This window comes from Lontra canadensis, unplaced genomic scaffold (assembly GCF_010015895.1).
Source record: "Lontra canadensis isolate GAN:19392208 unplaced genomic scaffold, GSC_riverotter_1.0 scaffold55, whole genome shotgun sequence".
NCBI classification, from domain to species: Eukaryota; Metazoa; Chordata; class Mammalia; order Carnivora; family Mustelidae; genus Lontra; species Lontra canadensis.
This window is the reverse complement of record NW_022631049.1, coordinates 1,817,887-1,839,626: the sequence shown is the minus strand read 5'-3', so window position 1 is coordinate 1,839,626 and position 21,740 is coordinate 1,817,887. Positions and strand designations below refer to the sequence as shown.

Here is a 21,740-nt window from a genome sequence, read left to right as displayed (position 1 = left end):
TGCCTTCTTAATTTTACTTTTTTGTTGTTGTTTATTTATTTGTGTGTGTGCACGCACATGAGTGCACATGGATGAAGGTGTGTCTGTATGTTTGTGTCCTTTATTCCAGACAAGCCATCTTCTCTGTTCTCTAACACTGCTGTATACTGGGTAGCATTTTTGTTTTGTTTTGTTTTTAATGTTTTTTCACTAAGAATAATGAGAGGGGATGGGAAGTGTTGATTATATGCCTCTTTCAAAATCAAGGCAAGTTAAAATGATTCAGTCAGAAAAATATAAGTTTATGTATCCCAGTGACATATCAGTAGCATTCCTCACTGTCTACTTGTGAGGTATCATATTTTACCTTTGTCTTTAAGGGAACATAAGTCCATTATTGTTTAGAGTATGGATTATGAGCCAGATTCAAATGAAAAAGTGAAGTGTGAGATAACTTTTTAGAAATTATTGATAGTGAAATAAATAAAATGGCATCCATAAGTGCAGCACCATCTGCTATAAACGATTGTGTGTGCAAGTGCGCATGTGTTTAATTATCTTTAAGTTCAGCTTTTGGCTGTATAGAGCTTTAACTTAAAATTGTATGTTTATTATTTTTAAGTATATATATATACGCATATATATATATATATATATATATATACACACATGTATATGTATAAGATCAAAGAAACATGTTAGGGTTCAATCAGTTTAATATGGTTTCAGCTTTAAATCAAAAAGTGTGTTTGGGTAAAGCAAATCTCTTAATTTCTAAATATTTTTACTCCATAATGTACCAAATAGAAAATTTTAAAGTGAATCTCTAGGAGATTATAAAGATAGTTATAGTATTTATTTTGTCCAACATTTTGGGGAGAAAATATATTATAATTAAAATAAAAGTTGGCTTCCTAGTCACAGGTTTATTGAGCATGTATTCTTGTGTTACACAAAGATCTTTGATGTTTTGAAATGTTTGCCAAAGGCAGTGAGAAATGTATAATGCTATGATCTTATTTTTAAAAGGAAAAAAGAAAATGGAAAAGAGAACAAGTTGCTTTTTCAATTCATTTTCTGATGTTTACATGTAGCTCCATCGAAAGCTGGAGGAGCTCAGAGATCACCTAGAAGGCAATGTGAAAGGATACTCTCTCAGAGTAAATGTACGATTTCACTCGGTGATTTTTTTTTTTTCCTTAACTTCTGCTGACTGGTAATTCCAAATCTGATTGGTTTGTCCTCTCATCTCCATCTTTTTTACTTTCTGTCTCTTTTCTCTCTATCTCTTTCTTTCCTAGCTGTAGCTTCATGCTCACATTTATGAAATAAAGATTAAATTGGCAGGAAAGAGGACACTTAAGCCACACTAGCATTGCAGTTGATTTAATAACTTTATGGCTCCAGTGCAAAATAAAAATTTTCTTTTCAAAATCTGTGTTTCTTACACAATTGTTTAATTTTCTGAGAATGTTTTCATGAGACTTCACTTGGAGCTTTTCCATTGACCATGTCTTCTGTCCCTTGTTGGATTTGTCAGCAAGACTATAAATTATTGGCTGGATCCAAGTGATAGAGCCTTGATGATTCAATTCCATTTGTCAAGGAAAATGATCAATGTTAGAGTTTCATCATAGATAATCTAGCAAACAGACACATTTTTCTAAGTTAATAGACTTCTCTTAACTCAAACTCTTTGGGAATAGCTAAAAGATTCTTTTGTTTAAAAAAATTAGGCAGTAAGCATCTTCTATGTCATACAACATCATATAAATACTTGAGATAAAGGCTAATTTACCCAAGACAACACTTTGAAGGAGAACAATACCTTATAGCTACTCAATACTGTACATGTGTCAGATAGGCAATACTAACAATCATATTTTTTGTGACCTATAGAGCTCAGACTCAAAATGCTTCGTCCTTCTCCAGAATATATCTTTTCAAGAGAAATGGAAATAAAATCTCTAAAATGGTATATGGTATAAATATTGCAGAAGAAAAGCAAAATTATTACAGTAAATAATTTCTCACTCTGTTTAGCTCTGACATCCCATTCTTGGGGCTTTTTAAAAGTTTCTATCAATCCTAGCCTGGATTTACTTCTCTCAAGATTATTGCCATACCTTTAATTCATATTGCTATAATAGTTTTGTTATAAAGAGTAGAATAAACAGTAATAGTAATACAATAATTATCTGGCTTCTCAGCTTGTTTTTAATTATGTACCATACATAGTTATTTATATCTCCATATAAACTTCTGATTACTCAAGTCCAAAGTTGTTTTTATAGTTTTAATCATTAAATTCTGATTGCAGTTAATGCAAGTGTCTTGCTTTTCTGTTTTCTTGTGACACAGTCCTTCTTTTCTATGAATATTCTTACAGAATTTGAAAGATCAACCATAATCACTTCCAGAATTATTCCACTATCTTAAAAAGAAGATTAGTATGAATTTTATGATTAAATCAGTCTAAACATACCTGAATATTATTCTAGAAAGCCCTAAAGAGATTCTGACAATATTAGTAAATGTATTTTGTGTCATACTCTCTGTAACCAACCATGAGAAGTGATGGTGGTTTTTTTTTCCCTATCAAACCAAAACTAGAAAGTTAAGACTTCTTAAGATCTATATGGAAGGGATTTATGTTATATTAGGATTAAAAGTTTTGTGCTTCAAAGATTAAGTTATATACATGCCACTTTTTAATTTCTTTTTTTAACACCTGTACTGCATGGTACAATATGTAATAAGTAGTAAGCCCAATGTCTTCATCTTTTGTTTCATTTTGCTGGGTCACACTTTGTTCTGATTATCTTTTTTCCTAAAAAGATTGAATATTAGGTAAATCATTCTAAGATTCCCTTTAACTAGAAATGTATGGGGAGGAAAACTATCAAAAGGCAAATTGTATCTTTGGTAGAGAGTTCAGCTTAAAGGAGATGCATATCAAATATTTATCTGAGTGTTCAGTTTCTCCCTTTCCTTTTAATTCCCATTACCCCAGAATGCCTTAAAATAACCCTTTCATGTTAACAGTTTTTGCTTAGAAGCAGAATAAAGTTATTCTCAGTTCCATAAGCTATATAAACAGATTTTGTTTCTAAAATGAGATGAATTGGCATATAATGATGATTCTATTTTACAAAAGTTTATCGTAGGTATCTATATACAAGAGTAAGTATGTGAGTGTCTTTTAATTCATTGAAACATTTCTAAATAGTTCAATAAGATGAAAGATTAAAAACCATGTTTGCACTTAAGTGTTTTATTTAATAGTTGGAAAATGAGACATCATTCAGATGTCTGGGATAAGGATTTAATTAAATCATTAATACTTCAATGGGTATCATTTATATGACCTATTATTCTTTAGAGAGAAAAGAATCCTGCATCCTTAATTATTACTGATAATCAGTGATATAAAGTAGAATATTCTAAGATATAATTTTTGGAATAATAATAAACTTTATGTATTTTTCATATGAAAATATACTTTATCCTATATTGGCACTTTTATAGCAAAAAGTAGGATATGTCAGATTCTTGAATTATAAATTAAAAATGTATCATCATTTTCTATACATGGTACAAAGCAGAAGTATTCTGAACCCCCAATGAGTTTTTAGTAATTTTAATAACAAAACTGTCATCTTGTGCCTTTATAAATTATTATCTTATAAGCAGAGTTTGCCTAATTTAATGACTTCAAAAGTTACTACAAATCCTTAGACTAATAATGTGTTGAGAATAATGACTAGAAAATAACATCACATAAAGGAAACAATTATCTTTACATTGAAGAAGGTGTGAGATAGACTTTTTAAAAAAAAAAAAAAACATCTCCACAATGGAATATTACTCAGCTATCAAAAAGAATGAAATCTTACCCTTTACATCGACCTGGATGGAACTGGAGGGTATTATGCTGAGTGAAATAAGTCAATCAGAGGATGACAATTATCATATGGTTTCGCTCATATTTAGAATGTAAGAAATAGTGCAGAGGATCATAGGAGGAGGGAGAGAAAACTGAATGGGAAGAAATCATAGAGGGAGACAAACTATGGCAGACTCTTAATTGTAGGAAACAAAGTTAGGGTTGCTGGAGGAGCGGCAGGTGGGGGGATGCAGTAACTGGGTGACGGCCATTAAGGAGGACAGGTGATGTAATGAGCACTGGGTGTTATATGCAACTGATGAATTACTGAACTCTACATCTGAAATTAATGATGTACTATATGTTGGCCAATTGAATTTAAATTGAAAAAAAGAAAAAATAATTAAATACATGAACCTAGTCAGAAGAATATTAAGAGTTAGGCTTGAGATTGAAAAACGTGTAAACATTTGAATTGAAAAGCGTAATACAAACTAATACCTTATTTAGATAATGTAAATCAAGGTAAGTTTACAAAGTTGAAGCTAGTTAAAGAGTGATGGGGCCCTGGAAAGTTTGAGTGTTGAAATATTCAGAGAAAAAGAACATAAATGCTCATGAAATAAAGACAAGTAGAAAGAAAAGAAAGGAGAGGAGTAAAAATGCCACAAAGCCGCAAATTTTATGTTTTCATTGAGTCTATGGAGTATGATAGTAAATTTCTATTCAGCTACAAACATATACAAATAGGTTTTGGGTAACCAAATATGTTAATTTTATAAAGGCTTTGACAAAGAATAAAAGGGAAGATGACTTATGAAAACAGACTATTGACACATAAGCAAACTAGGAATTAGGCAGTGAAGTAAAAGGAATGTGATAGTTATAAGTACTTGCTATGATAACATAAAATAAAAGGATGTGTTATTTGAAGTAGAAAAAGTTAAGGGAAGAGTTATCACTTAAAATATGTTTTTAATAAGTTTAAGAAAAATATCTGAGTCAAGTCAGAAAGTAATGTGTTTTAAAGAATGATTTTTAAATGTTTAACAATTTTCTCAATGCTGAAATAAGACTAATATGAAATGGGATCAATAAAAATAATGGATTAGATAGTTGTGATTTTATAGATTTTTTTTAAGATCAGCATTTTCATTGCAGTCTTAGTTCTGAACAACTGTTCTTATATTTCTGATGAAGTGTTTTGGGGCTTTTTTTTGCTTTTTTATATTCATCAAATTAATGCTATAACTCCGGGTTCAGCAAACTAAATCTCCTGGGCCAAATCCTGTTTCTCTTTTGTGGGCCACAAGCTAGGAATGATTTTTGCATTTTTAAATGATGGGGGTGACCAAAAGAATGTCATTTTACAGCACGTAAAAAGCACATGAAATTCAAATTTCAGTGTCCAAAAATAAAGTTTTATTGAAACACAGCCACATTCATTCATTTGCATATAATCTGTGGTTGCTTTTGTGCTACAAAAGTAAAGATGAGCAGTTACAGTAAAGACCATATGGCACGCAAAGTCAGAAATGTTTACTATCTGACTATTTACAGAAAAAGTTTGCTGAGACCTGTTGTAACAAGCTAGTGTATCAAAATGACAGTAACAGAGAAGTGATTACAATAGAGACTCTGTAAAATTATCTTCATTTTAGAGCTTGAGGAGAAGAAAGCTGCTGATTTTGGGGGGATGGTTTCAGATTATTCTGCCTGGAAGCTTATGTCTAAAAGAGTTAATACCCTGAAATCTTCTATCTTTACATTTTTGGTCATCTGTTTGCCATTGTTTTATCATATACACACACACACACACACACAAAGTAAACCCACCATGGGATTAACATTAAACCCTTCAAATATAGAACTGTCATATAGATAAAGTATAGATTATAAATTACTCTTTGTTGAGGAGCACCCCTACAGAGATTTAGGGTAAAAAGATAAGTTCCAATCTTGTTCTCTCAAACTCTTAAAAAATGTATTTTAAGAGTACTTTTGCTGCACACCACATTTTTCTGTTTATTGCTTCAATATATCTTATTAAAGATAAGACCACCTTTTGATTTCTCATACATAACTGCACCAAGAAATCATTCCGTCTACAGGAAATTTTGTACAGTTGGCAAAGACACCCTGACAGGATCAACCAATATGTCTTATCTTAACAGCACTTGAATATCTAGAAGGCATCTGCATTGAATCAGCCAACCCTGACTAAAGTAAGGAAGAACAGCAAATAAGCACTCAGTAGCTTTTAAATGAGTAAACATCAGTTTGTCTATATACTCTACTTTCTTGGGCAAATTTTAGAGTCTTTTGTAGATTATTTGAGCTTCCTAATAAGTCTTCCTTGTGTGATGTTTTGGCACTTGCCCATATTAATAATATGCATTTGTTTACTCTTTAACTTACAATAATTATGTATCATCCTGAGTATCTTGGTAGATGATGTATTATAAATATGACCAGACTACAGTAATGATGAAGATGACAGTAAATCAACTTTAGTATTATCTGTTTGGAAAACAGGCTAATTTTGCTACCTTTCACTTTGTTAGAATTTGCTTAACTTGCATGTTAATACAATTCTGAGATTTCACTTCTACTGAATAACAAAAATCTGTTTTTAGAACAAAAAAAAAACTCATCTAATACTTATAAAATCTCCTTTAGTAGCTAAGACATCACAGAAGTGGAATGACACACACTGTGAGATGTTTAATGCTTATTGAAAAATTGCCATTCTCAGAATTGACTTTAATACAAAAATAAGGTACTAATAAAAGATCTCCTTGGCAAGTAAATTTCCCTAATAACAGAAAATGGAGAAGTGATGAGGGAAAAAAGATAAGACTCAAACTGTTTTGAAAGATAAAGTTTTTCAGTTTTATGGATATACAGAGACAGAACAAATGTGCATAGCAAAGTTTTCTTAGAACTAACACCTTGCTGAAGAAAATTAGATGTGTATATAGTTGGAAAAAATTTTAATTTCTTATATGTATAGAATTTACCAAATTTTAGGAAATACCTCAAAGTAACCTATTAAATATCAGTGATAACATTTTATCACAGATCTTTGTGATAGTAAATATAAAGCCTTCTCAACATTATTTCACACAGTTCAGTTTTTTAAACATAGAAGAAAAATAGTTTGTATATTCATTTATTCATTAAACACTTACTGAGCACCTATAACAATTTGCTGTGCTCAGTGGTAGAAATACAACTGAACAAATCAGATAATAAGGGCATTTCTGATTCCTCCACTATGCCATCTTCTATATCTTCATTTCCCCCACCCTACCTTTGCATTTTGTAACTATATAAAGAATTTGTAACTAGAGAATGCATACTTAAAAACTTAACTCACCTGGTATTATTAACAACCTAATGAAAGAAGAGGCCAGAGAATTGAACATGGCAGTGTGACAGTCTATAAAGTAATAATAGGACAGAAAATTATCAATTCAAAGCATGAAGATTAAACATGTTTTTGAGTATAAAACAGCTATTTTTTAAAAAATCAGTAAAGCATTCTGATAAAAGATAGATTTGGACAAGAGTTTTGTGTTTCAATTTTGCCTTTTATGGTGTTTTTATTGATATATACATTAATGTATCATATATACATACATGTGCATATATGAGTATGTATATGTATGTGTATACACACACACACACAATATATGAAGATTCAGTAGCACTGTGAATGGAGGAATAGGAACAGGACATCAGAATCAGAACACTGAGCTGGTTTTGGTGCCCTCTTTAAAAAGCAAGATGGAGATGTATAGTAGAGCTCTCATCTTATAAATAACCTCACATGTAGTTTTCTAGTGTTCCTAAACCAATGAAGATCAGTGTAGTACTACAGGAGAAAAATGATTAGTGTTCTACTTTCTGATTAACCTTAATGAGCATCTCCTGGTATTCATACCAGATCTGATCAGAGGGAGTCATCTCTGTCATGGATGTTTTCTTTTTTTTTAAGCTAGGTATTTTTTTTTTTTTTTAATCACAAGGTTCTCCTCCAATACCTTGAACCTTGAGATTTCAAACTCAGGTGTCTGCTTATAAGGCTGTCTTGTTATCTGGCAAATGTGTTGGTGATGGAGCCATCTAATCTTCTGAGACCCTTACTATGTCTCATTTCCTCTTTAACAGTGTTTTCTTTTCCCCACTGCAAAACCAGGCTCGGCTTCCCTCGTGCTCATCTACCTATAGTGTATCTGAGGTATACTTTGCACGTGTTATCTTACATGGTCAACAACATGCTCGCCCTCACCGTTTTTCTTATTTTATTTTCCTTTTGCCTTAATTTATTTTGCCTTGCACTTTGCACTTGGCTGAAAGGGATAAGGGTACCAAAGGGGGAAAGTTAGCAGTTTTGGAAGGAGTTTTTTATGTTTTTATACTGTACTGTTTTCTGAGTAACTTTGGAGGGAGAGGGCAGTCACTGTATCATGTTGAAATGGTTGAAGTCTGAATAGCCACTTGATTGTTACCACCACTTTAATTCCATAAAAATTCCTTTGAGCCAGGTAATTTGTCATTAAATATTGGCTGAAGACAAAGATTCTGGTTTATAGGCCTGTATAGGTCTCTCTGGTAGCTGAAAATGTACAATGAATTAGTGATAATCTTGTCCCATTAACCATAGATACAGCATCCCAAATTGGCTATTAAATGGAAAGTTAATATTATTCCCCTGTTTTTATGTAAAAGGGAAGACTGATTTTTAGAAAACTGATTAGGTCACTTGGGAAAATAGTTTCTTAAGTGATACTCATATTTGTATAAGGTTCTTGTAGTCTGGAAGATTAATTTTATAATCACTCCTGAGATTCATGTTCTTTTGACAAACTATTTTATATGACATTTGACTATGTTTTTTGCCTTTTTAAGGGCCTAATTTCTTATTCTTACTGTGTAAAACCATAGCATATCTGTTTCTGTTTTTGTGAAACAGATTCATTGAAATATTAACAGATTTTGAATATACTTTAAATCTACTTTCCAAAGCAGGGGGGCACTGTTGAGTAACTAAGAGAAAAGAGTATTTATGCCTCAAAATATGGCTATAAATAAAAGTAATATCCTGTGAATTTTAAGATTCTAATTTTTTCCAGACAAAACATATTTCTACACATATTTAGTATCGTTAGCTTCATTCTGATTGCAGAAATATCTCAAAAATGTCATGGCACTATCTAAAGTACCAGCTAGTGTATGCAGAACCACAGACAGGATAACATCGTTTGACTTTAGAAGGAATAGCTTGATCAAACCACTGGCTTCACAAGGTTGAATGTATTGAATAAAGAGTTTTACAGCCATCTTCTTTAATTTTTTCCTTTGCAAGTTACAGCTGTTTTAGGTTTTTTTTCTCTTAAACTTGATTTTGTAGAGAATTAATTTCTTCTTGAAATACATATCTGTAGGGAAAAGAAAGTAATGAAAAGCAAATAAATGACTTGTGATATCAGCAGACTTTTGAGAGACAAGGTTAATATCATCTCATCACCACATTTTCCATAGGTCTTTTCTTAATTCACCGGAATTATGATTCCCAGTGTAAAAAATATATAACCCATTTCTTTCTGACACTTCATCCAGGCAATTCTCCATTTTCCATGAGAGTGTATGAGAAGTCTACCATTGGCATCATCTTCAATCACAGTCTGCAGCATCCATCAGGGTATTACTTTCTCTGTGACAGCATGTATGCAGGAGGGTTCTCAGGTTGGAATGTGGAACTGGCTTCTGGGGGGATGGGATTGTGAATGCTGTAGCATTTGCTCCATAGAACTCTGCTCTTTAATGAACTCTGGCTTTATCTGGATTTGTTACTTTCATTGTGACACTTTGGCTTTACTTATTTGTCATAAAATGTGTTTCTCTTTTTGTCATTTGTGGTAGGGTTTTTATATTCCCAATGACACATCTCTGTGGACTTCATAAGTGGTATTTATGTTTAATTTATGATGCCATAAAGACCAATAAGACCATGAAGAATGGCTTAGGGAATCTAATATTCATGATAACACTTCAGGCAGAATAACCTTCCATAATTTTTTCTACTTCATCTTAAATTGGTGAACAATTGTTTTGTAAAATTTTAGACTATGAGTCTTAATAATTAGAATTTCAATAAATGTCCTGATATTTCAATTTTTCATATGGAAGCCTCTTGATGGGATTGTTGGTTAACTGTATTTTTTATTTTATAGCATCAGTGGAGGTAGCCAAACATTCCATGACTCAATCTCTTCTTCCCTAACATTTATACCATCTTCACTGACCTTAGTACTAAAGGAATAATTCTTCGGTACCCAATGTAGCACACTGGCTTTATCAATTTCCTGTCACTATCTTCTGTGTCATTCATAAGACCGAAAAATAAGCCATGTCCAAAAATGAGTCTATCCATGAGTTATTCAAGAACAAGAATAAGATACAAAGCTTTAATGCAGGAAATACTACAAAGACCTTCCTCTTATTATTTATTATTCTTATTTTTCTTATATTTGGTCATTCAATAAGTATATATTGAATACCTACTATTTCTTCTTTAAATGTAATTATAATCTGCTGGCTGTGTCTTGACCGTTGGAACTGGCTTCACATTTAGAATGCATAGAATACCATGAATGTAATGAGGTCAATGTCACCTGACTTACCTGACTGATACTACTCAGCAAATATTACTCCATGTAGTTGATTGCCCCTTTGTAAAAATTACAATTCTTTTACTATATGACAAGCTCTGTGTTTGACATCTCATTGATCTTAATTTCAATTAGTCTTCACACAAGCTGTTTAGAGAAGATATTAGGGTCATCCTGATTTTATAAACCAGGAAACTATCTCAAAGAGGTTAGATATCTTGCCTTAAGTCATAAAGTTTCCAAATGAGTGTCAGAAAATTGTTTTTTTTTTTTCTTAAATACCATGCTTTCTGCTGTTCAGGAGTTATTAAAAGTCATCAGCTCTGCATGGCATGCAATAATAGCCTTGTATTTTCACAGTATATATTTACCTGGTTCAGGCTGATGATATAGTTTTTAGTCTTATCTTATGAGAGGATTTAGATGTACTTATAAGATACAAAGCTTTAATGCAGGAAATACTACAAAGACCTTCCTCTTGTAATGTATTATTCTTATTTTTCTTATATTTGGTCATTCAATAAGTATATATTGAATACCTACTATTTCTTCTTTAAATGTACTTACAATCTGCTGGCTGTTTCTTGACCGTTGGAACTGGCTTCACATTTAGAATGCATAGAATACCATGAATGTAATGAGGTCAATGTCACAGGTTCCACATGATTGTTCATCCCCTCAAATAAAAAAAAAGAAATCACCTTTCACATTCCCAACTAATCTCAGTTTTACTCCAGCATTGTTCCACCAGTGTTCATTTTTTAAGATCCTTTGAAAAAATTGCTTCAGAATTCACTTAGTTTAGACAAAAGCCAGAATTAGTATGATCCCCTTGTAGAGATAGTACTCTCTGACTTATTTGAAAAGCTAAATATACACTAGATATAAATCTTTTATGATGTGTCACAATAAAAAAAACATTGAAGACTTTAAAACCTTATCTTTAATGTCTTAGATTTCTCAGTAGCAAGGCTGATTTAGATAATTCAAAATTTTGAAGATAAATTGATTTTTACTATTGTGTGGACAGACACCAAGATTTGATTTAAATTTTTTTAAGGTTTTATTTATTTATTTATTTATTTATTTATTTATTTTGAGAGAGGGAGAACAAGCAGGGGGAAGGGGCAGAGGAAGAGGGAGAACCAGGCTCCCTACTGAGTGGACATCCTGTTGAAGGACTTTATCCCAGGACCCTGGGATCATGACCTGAGCCAAAGGCAGATGCTTAACTGACTGAGCCACCCAGGTGCCACAATTTTATTTTTATTTTAATGCTTTAAAACTTTTAGCTACCTAAAGAGACACTGGCATTTTTAAGTTGTAGCATGCAAAACAGTTGCCCTTTGAAGCCAGCACACTTTTAAAACACTAATTCTGATCTAAACAAACCGTGGCTGCCTGAAAGTTTGGGCCTTCTGCAAATGTAAACTTAGTTGAATTGCAGATAGCATATCTACATAGTCAAGGGTGGAGGGAAAGCCTGAAGGGAAGGAAGAAAACTGGATTTTAAATACTGCAACATTTCCTCCTTAAAAAGGGGGGGGGGCATTTTTGAACCATCAACAGGACTATAAACTTCTCCATTGGAAGAAACTAATAAAATAAAATAAAGATTCTACACTGTGAAATGATCACCTCAGATTTTTACTTCATAAAATCTCACTTAGAAAAACTATTAATAATCAATTTATTATTTATTTCAGTATAGTTTTCTGTGGTGTTCCACTCTTTCCTGTCACTCTTATGTTTACTATTTTCATTCTGTTTGTATATAATACTCGGGAATTTGGAGATAATGTGAAGAAATCTGTTAGAAATTAAATCTTTTAATACACTATAACTTCTCTTCACCAAAGTTTCATAACTCCTACCTCATTTTTGAATTTTTAAAAAGTAATCAGAGTGGAGAGAGGGGCAAGATGGCAGAGAAGTAGGAGACCCTGTTTCAACTGGTCCCCTTAAGTAAGCTAAATATCTACCACAACACTCTGAACACCCAGGAAATCAGCCTGAAATATAGGATTATATACTTCTGGATCTCTCCAGGGACAGAAGACATCAGTGGAAAGGTAAGCAGAGTGATATCAGAGGATAAACAGAAGGGGGAGGGAGCCACCAGAAGCAACCCATTAGAAAGTAATACCCCAATATGGAAGTGCCCTGTGGTTGGGGACCAGCATTAACTTGGTGTCTGGTTAAAAGCATTCAAAAAGAGCAAAAGATTTTAAGGTGCAACTGGTGGAATCGGATCACCAAGACACATGATACTGGCAAAAAAACAGACACACAGACCAGTGGAACAGAGTAGAGAGCCAAGATATGGACCCACAACTCTATGATCAAATAATCCTCGACAAGCAAAAAAAAAATATACAATGGAAAAAAGACAGTCTCTTCAATAAATCGTGCTGGGAAAATTGGACAGCTATGTATAGAAGAATGAAACTTGACCATTCTCTTACACCATATACAAAGATAAATGCAAAATGGATAAAAGACCTCAATGTGAGACAGGAATCTATCAAAATCTTAGATAAGAACATAGGTAGCAACCTCTTTCAAGACATGTCTCCAAAGGCAAAGGAAACAAAAGCAAAATTGGGACTTCATGAAGATAAAATGCTTCTGCACAGCAAAGGATATAGTCAACAAAACAAAGAGGTAACCCACAGAATGGGAGAAGATATTCACAAATGACACTACAGACAAAGGGCTGATATCCAAGATCTATAAAGAACTCCTCAAACTCAATGCTCAAAAAACAGATAATCATGACAAAAAATGGACAGAAGACATGAACAAACACTTCTCCAAAGAAGACATACAAATGGCTAACAGACACATGAAAAAATGTTCATCATTAGCCATCAGTGAAATTCAAATAAAAAACACTTTGAGATACCACCTTACACTGGTTAGAATGGCCAAATATAACAAGACAGTAAACAACAAGTGTTGGAGAGGATGTGGAAAAAGGGGAACCCCCTTACACTGTTGGTGGGAATGCAAGTTGGTGCAGCCACTTTGGAAAACAATGTGGAGATACCTTAAGAAATTGAAAACAGAGCTACCCTATGATCCTTCAATTGACTACTGGGTATTTACCCCAAAGATACAGATGTAGTGAAAAGAAGGGCCATCTCTACCCCCAGTGTTCAGAGCAGCAATGGCCACAATCGCCAGACTGTGGAAAGAGCCAAGATGCCCTTCAATAGACAAATTGATAAAGATATGGTCCATATATACAATGGAATATTATGCTTCCATCAGAAAGGATGAATACCCAACTTTTGTGTCAACATGGATGGGACTGGAGAAGATTATGCTAAGTGAAATAAGTCAAGCAGAGAGAGTCAATTATCATATGGTTTCACTTACTTGTGGAGCATAAGGAATAACATGGAGAACATTAGGAGAAGGAAAGGAAAAAATTGGGGGAAGTTGGAGGGGGAGATGAATCATGAGAGACTGTGGACTCTGAGAAACAAACTGAGGGGTTTGGAGTGAGGGGGTGGGTGGGGTGGGGTTAGGTGAACCTGGTAGTGGGTATTAAGGAGGGCACATATTGCATGGATCACTGGGTGTGGTGCATAAACAATGAATCTTGGAACACTGAAAAAATAAAATTAAAAAGAAAGATGGTTTAAGAATTTTTTAAAAATTAACTAGAGTATATAAATTGTTTGGATCCAAATTAGAAAATTGGGAGGGCAGGGTGTGCCTGGGTGGTTCAATTGGTTGAACATCTGACTCGACTTTGGCTCAGGTCATAATCTCAGTGTTGTGAGATCAAGCCCCATGTCAGGTTCGGCACTGGGCGTGGAGCCTGCTTAAGATTCTCTCTATCCCCCCTGGGGAAAAAAATATATATATATGTTTATAAAAAATAAAATTAAAAAAAAAAAAAGATTCTCTCTATCCCTCTTCCTCTGCCCCTCCCCCAAGCTCTCCCCATCTATAAATAAATAAATAAACAAACAAACAAATAAATAAATAAGAAAATTAAGTACATACTTTCCTCTGGCATCCAAGTAAGTGACCAGCCATAAAGGTAATGGGAAAGCATATTTGATGGAAATATTTGATAAGTCTATCTAATCAAAACCTTCTTAGAAAATAAAAGAATTGATTGACTTTTTTTTAAAAAGATGATAGGTACTTCTGTCTACTTGAGCATACATTTTTAAATTTCCATGCTATAAAGATTTTTTACAACTATTGTAGTTGACACTAGTGAATTTCTACTTATCCTCATATACTGCCTCATCTAACACTGATCATTTGAAATATAAAAGAGTTCATCAATGAAAATAAGGCATGAGAATTTTAAAGTTTAAGATGAGGAAATAATGCATGAATAACAGGGTTAGTAAGTTTTTTAAGTATCTTAAGACCAAGATGGAGGCTATGCATATCTTCGAGAAAGAATAGAAAAGGAGAATCAGCTCTCCTTTTAATTCTTCTAATACATATAAAGAACTTGGTAGCCAGGTCTACTTTCAAATCTCAGCTTTCATAAAACAGTGAACTTAGCAAGTCCAATAATAGGCACTCAAAAAATATTTAGGAAATGGTGAGTGAATACTTAAATCATTAGTCAGCTTTTCTAAAATTTGTAACATTTCTACATCTGAGTTTCAGGGAGAATTGTAATTATGAAAATCTAGTAGAGTCCCTGGGACCTGGTAAGCATTAATTTATTGCTCTTCTTGATTCCTTAAACTCTAATCACCTCAGTCTTGGATTATTACAGTAGCTAAACAATTGGATTCTCTTTGTTAGTCCTTCTTTCTTCTTGAGTCAAACTAATCTTCCCAAGCACTACTTTAATTCCCATCAGTTATCTAATCAAAAAAGCTATAATAGCCTCCCTCTGAGCTGTTGAATCAAGAGTAAATGTCTTTCTGCCTCTCTCCCAACATCCTTTATACTTTATACAGCTGCTAATTATCTAACATTATTTTCCACTAACCAACTCCTCCCTGTTTGCCCAGGACTTTTACTGATTTTAGCACTGAGAGTACCACCTCTGGTTTAAAATTAGAAGTTCTGTACTCCAGGAACCCCCTCAGTCCCTGTCATATAAGACAATTGGCAATTTTTCTCCATAATGTACCTACCAACCAGTCAAGGGGGCCCTTCTTGTTATACTCTATTTCTTCTTTCTTCTTGGCCATTATTTGTGCTATTTTGTCATTCTGAAATGCCCTCCTATACTTCATAGCTCCACTCTACCTTCCTCCAGAAAACTCCTACTTACTCCTAATCATTTTGAAGGGAATTTCAACTGTGCTTATAGACAGTATTACTCTATACTGCTTTTCCTTCTGCCTATTTGACTACTTTACTACCATTCCTTACATGTTGATAATCAATTTGATTCACTCTCAGATTCTCATTTCATTTCTCACTATATATCTGCATTGTCCAGCACAATAGCTGGTAGCCACAGGTGGCTTTAAATTTAAAATAATTTAAATTAATTTAAAATTTAGTTCCTTATTTGCAGCAGCCACACTTCAAATTCTCAGTAGTCAATGTGGCTAATGGCTACTGTATTAGAAAGCATATTTTATCACCAAAAAAAACTTCATAAAATCAACCATTGTTATAATTATGATCATCACCATTCATCATCATTACTACTTATATTTATATAGATATATAGAGAGATTTATATAGAATTATCAAGGATAACTCTAGGAACTTCATGTATATTACTGTCACATATCACTGTCACTATTTAGTATCTACCTTGGCATCAACCAGCTACAGCTCACATCTCTCTCCAAAGTTATAAGCACCTTGAACATAACTCAGCCCCCAAATTTGTTCCTTCATGCTCTGTTTCAATATATAACACTATGCAATGACTCAGACTAGAAATCTGAGTGTTATCTTATATCCCTTATGACCAGTCATAACCTAAATCCTATAGATTCAGCCTTTTTGTAGCTCTGGAATCTACGCCCTTCACTCTAGAACTACTTTCAATGATTTAATTAGACTTCTCATCTGGATTACAAGATTAATCTCCAAACTAGTTTCTCTACCCTCATCATTTATTCCATGACTATCTCTAATCTATCTTTTCATTCCTTACCAGAATTAACTTGTTAAAATGTTAATCCAATCACGCCATTCCCCATTTAAAGTTTTTCAGTGGCTCTCCATAACCCTTGGGAATTGGCCCTTAGTTACCTCATTGACTCTTCCTCTTACCACCCCCTATTATGGTTAAAATTAGCTTCACCCACACTTTTTTTTTCCATTTCCCAGTTGCCACAATCCCTCATATCTGTGAATTAACACTTGCCTTTTTCTCTGATTTTTTTCCCCTTTTCTTCACCTAAGTTATAATTGTCCCTTAAAATTCTGCTCATATATCCCCGTTCCAAGAAGTCTTTCCTGATAATTTTCACCCAGCTCCTGCCCCCATCTGAGTTGGGAGCATCTCATGCATATCCCCACAGCAGTTTGTACTAACTTCTATAACTGCATTTATAATGATGTGTTGTAATTATATGTTTACTTAAACTGTTTTGATCTATTGTATTGTGAGCTCCTGGAGACCAGAGGTTGCTTTTTTTAATTTTTTTTTGAAACCTGTCAGTCAGAGGCTATATCAATTTGAGGCAAACAGTAGGTATTCAGTAAGTGTGGGTAGAATGAGTGATTGAATGAATGACATTTCATTATCCCCTAATGGGTATATTTATAATAGCATTCACTCTGTTAATTAGATTATGAAATTTGGTTAGGTAGAGACATTGGCTTAGCTCATTTTGGGTTTTCTTTTCCCCATCTAGCACACAGTAGCATTTATTAAACACATTCACCAGATCATGAGTTAGAACCCAGTTTCAAATATCCCATTATATGTGTCATATGTCCCTAAGATGTACATGCATTTTTCTGATTCCGGAAAGTATATAGTAATATAGGTCAGTACTTCTAAAACATTTTAATTCTACTCTGCCTGACTTTTCCTACAGTATCTCTGATATTCCATTTTTTAAATAAATAAGTAACAAGGGAAACAGCTTAATTTTTCTTGAATGTGGGCTCAATAGTATCAGTTACTCCAATCTCTACAACTCTAAATCCTTATTGACCTTGGATTATAAGAGAGAAGAGAGTCTCAAACTGTAGAATTGACTTTTACACCCTTTTGTTGAAACCTGAAGTTTACCTAGAGCAGGACAGCTTTATTCCCTGTGACTCCAGTCAGTCCCCTTGACATCCTGTTTAAAAAACACTGGGAAATAAAGTCCGTAAAAAATCATGCTCTCAAATTCAGTTAGGAATTCATATGGGAATCTGAATTGATACACAAATATAGAAAGCTGAGGTTTATTGTTAGCCAATAGGAAGTATTCCTGAGTTAGCTTTAAACAAAACTGAAGTCAGAATCTAGTGGTACTGAGTAATAAGTAAGTTGTACATAGGCCCTTGGTTTAAAGCTTCTTCATCTATTACCAAGACACAAAGGGAGTATTGACAGGCAAGTCAAAAGAAGGATCAATATATAAATTTCCAATGCTCTTTTTTGTTTTTTATTGTTCTTATCCAGTGGTGAGGGAAATTGACATCAAAGTGAATTTTACTATTCACTGGGCTGATGCTCATCCCTCTTTTTCTTCACGTGCCCATATGTACCACAGACCAGCATTTGTCTCCATTTTTTTTCTTAATTTCTTATCCTAATTGGCTCTTCTATATGGGAGGCAATACCAATGTATGCTTGCACAGCTTCCAACAGATTACATAGGTTTAATGAGTTCAAAATAACTCATGGTCATATCCTCCTTTGGTTCATACTCATAGATTTTTCAGACAGGTTTGGTTTACTACCAATACTGCTCTAATTTTTAAACATTCAGATAAATATCTTCTTGACTACCAATAATGTAAATTTTCCTTGCTTGTTCACACAAACATGCATTTGGGTATAATAAATTGCACAACATAGATTTCAGCAAATGGGTTGTCAGTTTTCTCTGATTACCTTTTTCCCTCCTTTCAAAAGCACTACTAGATATTTACCCAAAGAATACAAAAATACTAATTCAAAAGCATACATGCACCTCAGTGTTTATAGCAGCATTATCTACAGTAGCCAAATTATGGAAACAGCCTAGATGTGCATCCACTGATGAATGGATATGAAGATGTGAGATATATATATGTGTGTGTGTGTGTGTGTGTGTGTGTGTGTATATGTATATATATATACATACATATACATATACATATATATAATGGAATATTAGTCAGCTATAAAAATCTTGCTGTGTGCAATGATGTGGATAGAGCTAGAGTATTATGCTAAGTGAAATAAGTCAGAAAAAGATAAATACCAGATGATTTCACTCATATATGGAAGTTAAGAAACAAAACAAATGAACAAAGGGTATGGGTATGAACAAAGGGGATGGGGATGATGGGCAAACCAAGAAATAGGCTTTTAACTATAGAGAACAAACTCATGGTCACCAGAGGGGAGGTGCTTGGGAGGACAGGTGAAATAGGTGATGGGGATTAAAGAGTTCACTTGTGATGAGCACCAGGTGTTGTATGGATATTTTGGATCAGTATATTGTATACCTGAAACTGTATATTAACTAATGGAATTTAAATAAAAACTTTAAAAATAAATAAAATTCAATTCTATTCCCTTTACTACCAAAAAAAAAAAAAAAAAAAAGACTTCCTCTCTCAACCAGGAATCCTGATCCAAACCACTGAACAAGAAGTGATTTGTGTGGCTGTTTTCTCAAGCTCCTGTGGAGGTGCTGCCATTATAGATTCATAGAAGAGAAGTTAGTTTATTACATATAGTGGATGTGTAGTGCATTAGGGCTTAATTCTCTCCTAGAGTTGTTAAAGACACAGTATTTCTGTCTTTGCTTTTATGTAGTTCAGTACTTTTAAGCCATTTGGGAATTCTTAACCAACTGGAGTCCCTCATTTGGGAATTCTTACTGTCTTTTTCTCTGATACTAAAATCTCTAAATAGCCTCATGCATACCATGTGATTTTTTTTATCTGAGAATGTGAAGGATATTTTTATTTTAGAGGTTTTTTTTTTTTAAATAAACTCCTAGGTTTTCCAAAAGAATTAAGAAGTTTAACCAGGTTCTCACCATATTCTAAAGTTGTTCATGCTTTGGCAGTTACTAATATTTTACTGGTTTTCTCATGATATTTTGAAGCAAACTTACTAAAGATCAATTCAGCATAGTACTTAAAAGTTTCAGTTTGGGCTACATTTGAATCCCAGCCCTTGCTCTGAAACCCATTCCTGCCTCTTACTAGCTTTGTAGTATTAGGCAGGTTAACTTGTCTACACTTCATGTTCCTGTAAAATGGAATGATACCACCATTTTAGGGGACCTTAACTATTGAATGGCTACAGTGCCAGATGTGAATAAGTACGCAATGAGAATTATAATCAATACTGATTATTATACCAAAAATCCAAAGGTAAAATTTTTTTAGTTTGAACTGAAATATGTTATCCGCAACATATTTCACGCAGTAAAATAAGTTTTGCATTATGGTTATTAGTCACAACCTGACTGAAAAATCAGGTATTAGCACACTATCAACTGGACCTAAGTTTACATCAACATTTGTACCATTCCTGCCTTGCTTCTTTTTCCTAACTATTCTCAAAGTATATTGAATATGGTATATGAGAACATCTATTTTTGAGATAGTCTTTCTTTTCATTCAGCCAGTTGACTGTCTTCTCCGTTTTTTCTTGTCTTTTTCTCCAGAATCATAAGAATAGTACTTTTTTATTGTAATTGTTATTTTAGGATAGGAAAAAGTGTTTCTCCATCCTCGTAGGAGCCTGGTTGTCTAAAAATTAAACTGACAAAGACAGATTAATAGGAGAGAAGCATATCAATTTAATATAATGTTTAAGTTTTACAGAGCCTTCATAAGGAAATGAAGACACAAAGAAATAGTTAAACGAGAGTGTTTTTTTGCTAAGTTTGATGAAGGAAAGACAATCATCGAGAATTAAGATGGGGCAAAAGGTACTAGCTAAGGGTAGTAAACTGGGGGAAACTTGAAAGAGCTGTTCATTTTGATTTTTCTCAGTGTTCCTCCATCTTGGAGATAAGGATGCTCCTTTCCTCGGGGTACAGAGAGGGCAATTCTTATGACATGTTTTGGCGGTGAAGGGCAGGGGAAGGACAGAGAGACCCTCTTGCTTCTGCAATTTTCTCAGAATTACTCAATTTAAATTATTCAGCATGCTAAGATGCCATATTTTGGGGTAGCATATCCTGAACCCCATCATCCTATTGTCCTTGAATTCCATTATATGTTACTCTACAGACGCCCACCAACTTATAGATGGGGCAAAGCAGTTTCCCATGAAAATAACTTTATAAATGGTGACCAGATTTCTAGACTAGTGTTTAAACTGAAATAGCACTATAGTTTAACTGAATTGAGAGTCAAATAGACATATGTGGATTAATAGAGGAATCTGTGTACTATTTATAACATAATTTCTTAGGAAAATGCACTTTAGCCTCTAATAGAATCCAGCCTACTAAAAGGCATTTTTATTCTGACAAATTCTGAATGGCAACAAAATCTTTTATCCTGTTTCTTTCCTCCAACAGCTCAAATGGAGCATTGTTCTTAGAATATCCATTTACTAGGGGAGGGTAAAGGAAGAGGGAAACTGACATTTTGGTACAAGGACTTCTTCACAGCATCATCAGTCAGTGTTTGTTGAATGAATTTATAATTTGGGTGTTGATATCAGGGGTTTATGCCTGTCTAGTTAAATTTCAATAAGCTTTCTATTGTGTGGTATTATTATTTCTACTACCTCTTTCTAGTGAATGCTATTATTTCTGACTTATTAAATGCCTTATTTGTCCTTATTATCTGGCAAATAAGATATAGATCTTTGAGCTAGGTGAGCAAAGTAAAACAAATATATGACTGAATTAAAAGAGGTGATTCCTATTGCTTGGTCTATTCATGAGAAAGCTAATTCATCATGAATGTAGCAAACTTAGTGGTACAATTTTAGAGGAATTGGGTCTTGATTATGCTGTGTGCATTTTGCTTTCTACTTAAAGGTTCAGTCAGAGGGGCACCTGGGTGGCTCAGTCGATGTCTGCCTTTGGCTCAGATCGTGATCCCAGAGTCCTGAGATCAAT

At 33.6% G+C, this 21,740-nt stretch overlaps 1 protein-coding gene across 11 annotated transcripts in view; it reads left to right on the top strand.

Moving 5' to 3' along the window:
• GPHN (gephyrin) overlaps positions 1 to 21,740 on the top strand; it is a 620,897-nt gene that overhangs the window by 430,121 nt on the left and 169,036 nt on the right. For 2 of the 11 annotated variants that reach the window (XM_032875167.1, XM_032875169.1), the window contains one exon: positions 8,067 to 8,108. The exons of 8 other annotated variants lie outside the window; for them this stretch is intronic. In XM_032875167.1, coding sequence (XP_032731058.1) covers positions 8,067 to 8,108 — 42 coding nt within the window. Of the gene's footprint in view, positions 1 to 1,073; positions 1,146 to 8,066; positions 8,109 to 21,740 lie in introns of all 11 variants that reach the window. One more of the 11 variants, XM_032875168.1, reaches the window with a different exon arrangement.